Consider the following 2,924-nt stretch of genomic DNA (forward strand, 5'->3'; position numbering starts at 1 on the left):
CTACTGGCTGCTTTACAGGTACTTGAATAAGAGATTTACTTAAGAAGCAATGAAAAAAATTTAAAATAAACTATTATTTTCATGTCCCTTGTAAATGCCTTGTTCACACCTTTAGGTGTAAACAAGATTATTTTAATATATTTCTCTCTCTCTCTCTCTCACTTTCTACTCTCTCTCTCTTTCCCCAACTAGTTGTTATATGATGTCCCATTAAGTGAGAGTACATTAGTTGAATCTATTGTATTATTTACTGACGGTAAAGCTAACTTTGGTATTAAAGACAGAGAACCGCTAGCCAAAGCAACAAAGTAAGAGAAATAAAGACTAAGACAATTTATATTATACATTAACTGATAGTCTGTGAATTATTTTTGTTTCTTCTCTCTTTCTTCCTTTTCCTTTCTCTCTCTCTCTCTTCAGGTCAATGGTTAATGAGATTGGTCGTCAAGTGTGTGTATTCACATTAGGCTATGGCAGTGATCATGATTCTGATACATTGCATGCTATCTCTGATGCTGGAAACGGTTTGTTTTATTTCGTTGAAAATAAAGACAGCATCCCTGACAGTTTCTGCGACTGTCTTGGAGGACTACTCAGCATTGCAGCACAAGTAACAGCAATAATAATAATAATAATAAAATAATTGTGATAATATTAATTTATTGTTATTAGAATCTGGTGCTGACACTCACTGTTAATGATGAGTTGTGTCGAATGGTAAAGCCTCCGTTGACATCCTATGTGACCGAATCATGTCCAAAGCAGACATACAAGATCACAATACCTGATATATACTGGTATGGGATGCTTTGTATTGTATTGTATCCAAGTATTAAGAATCAGTTCATAGTGATGTGTTTTCTAACAGTTTATTATTAAAAATGCTCTTTGCCAGGCTTACCCACAAAGCATGCTACATGTAAGTGAGCTTAAAAGAATGCTTGACAAGCAGTATAATAAATAGCATATGAATTTTAATTTTGATTGCAATCAGTTCAAACTTTCCACACAGCATAAGGGTTTGTATATGTATAAAAAATTTTTTGATAAAAAAATTTCAATTTTTGACAAATTTGGCCAACTATAGATTTTGGATCAACTTTTAAAATTTGTAAAAAAATTCAATTTTGATTGGAATTAGCTCAAACTTTCTACACAACATAAGAACATTCATATGTATGAGGAAAAATTATTAAAATGAAGAATTCTCTCCTTTCAATTTTTGATAAAATCTGGCCAACGTCCCTGTACTATGATAGGGACTTTGACCCAATTTTGGAGCAACTTTAAAAATTCGTAAAAAAATTCAAATTTTATCTAATTCAGTTAAAATTTTCTACATGACATAAGAACATGTATATATATCAGAAAAAATTATAAAAATGAAGAATTCTCTCCTTTCAATTTTTAACAAAATCTGGCCAACATCCCTGTACTCTATTACAGGGACTTTGACCCAATTTTGGAGCAACTTTAAAAATTTGTAAAAATTCAATTTTGATCGGAATTAGCTCAAACTTTCTACACAACATAAGAACTTGTATATGTATGAGGAAAAATTATAAAATGAAGAATTTTCTCCTTTCAATTTTTGACAAAATCTGGCCAACGTCCCTGTACTATACAGGGACTTTGACCCAATTTTGGAGCAACTTTTAAAATTCGTAAAAAAATTCAAATCTTATCTAAATCAATTAAAATTTTCTACATGACATAAGAACATGTATATATATCAGAAAAAATTATAAAAATGAAGAATTCTCTTCTAGTCATTTTTGGCAAAATACCCTGTATACTTAGATGGTTCTTGGCGAAATGATGTTATAACATCACTATGTCACTGTTAATTTATAATTATTACTATCTATTACCCCTATTCTAGAATATTTTGTCAATATTACCATTTGTTTTTGTTATTACAGTGAAGAAGAGAAATGCATACCGATACATACAAGACTCCTCGCTGCCTCATCAACTGCTGGTTGTATTGAATCAAAGGCACAAATTCTCTCTTGCTCTCTGACTTACTTTGATGTCCTCCGCTGCTCACCAAAGACCACTACAGCTACTGGAGCAGTCCTAGTTAGCAAAGAGATATCCGATCCAGTTATAGACAAAGAATATCAAGAGGACATTGAACTACACCTCACTAGATATGACGTTGCTGAAGCAATATCCTCAGCTACTAAACTAGCCGATGAAGGTCAGCTTGAATCAGCCAGAGCTGCCCTCCATCGCTGCAAAGCTCGCATCAAGAAGAGTGTTGTGTTTGGTTTGCCACTTGCAAAGTATTTTGAGGAGACGATTGATGAGTCCTTGAAAGGTTTAGCGTCCCAGTCGCATTATTCTGGGCACGGTAAACCCTCAATGATGAATTACAGTTTATCTCATTATCAGCAACGATCCCACGGAGCTGGAGCTGGAGCCTCTTCAATATCGTCTGATAGGAGTGGAGCATCTCCTTCTCGCCTCTCTTCTAATCCTTATACTAATGCCAAGAAATCATCAATGAAGTTTGCATATGCTAAAGTACATTTTGATAAGTAATGTATATTGTTGTGTAATTGTAATGCTGCCTCGTCCAAGTTTGCATGGTTAACATTTGTTCACAATGTATAGTCTTGTATTGTAATTTAATTGTGTAAGCATTTAATTGAATATTTATAATCATTCCAAGAAAACGATATTCATACGGTATTCTAGCTGTGCCAAGAATTTCTTGGCAAATCAATTCTAGGAACTAAGAGGGGAGTGTGGTTACACCTACACACTATACAACCTATTTTATAGTCCAAAAACACACTGAGAGTTCTAGCCCTAAAGTAAAGATGATGCCTTATTACCCTCCTCTGGTTAGAGCTGATAAGATTCCCCGTACAATTGCTGGCTATCGTGTGACTGATGGCAATATTGCTGCTATTGAC

At 33.9% G+C, this 2,924-nt stretch overlaps 1 protein-coding gene across 1 annotated transcript; it reads left to right on the top strand.

Annotated features, from left to right (window-relative positions):
• Positions 1-6: 6 nt before the first annotated feature.
• LOC105315667 (uncharacterized) lies at positions 7-2,697 on the top strand. Its single transcript, XM_020006915.1, has 5 exons — positions 7-18; positions 193-308; positions 421-610; positions 673-797; positions 1,923-2,697. Exons 3-5 carry the CDS (start codon positions 425-427, stop codon positions 2,545-2,547), a joined length of 936 nt encoding a protein of 311 aa, XP_019862474.1. The 5' UTR covers positions 7-18; positions 193-308; positions 421-424; the 3' UTR covers positions 2,548-2,697.
• Positions 2,698-2,924: the final 227 nt, after the last annotated feature.

Source organism: Amphimedon queenslandica, unplaced genomic scaffold, assembly GCF_000090795.2.
Source record: "Amphimedon queenslandica unplaced genomic scaffold, v1.1 AMPQUscaffold_8907_Cont19153, whole genome shotgun sequence".
Lineage (NCBI taxonomy): Eukaryota > Metazoa > Porifera > Demospongiae > Haplosclerida > Niphatidae > Amphimedon > Amphimedon queenslandica.

Coding starts and splice junctions, on each gene's coding strand:
- LOC105315667 (XM_020006915.1), top strand. CDS start 425: ATGGTTAATGAGATTGGTCGTCAAGTGTGTGTATTCACATTAGGCTAT. Junction 611..672: donor TACTCAGCATTGCAGCACAA/GTAACAGCAATA, acceptor TATTGTTATTAG/AATCTGGTGCTGACACTCAC. Junction 798..1,922: donor ACAATACCTGATATATACTG/GTATGGGATGCT, acceptor TTGTTATTACAG/TGAAGAAGAGAAATGCATAC.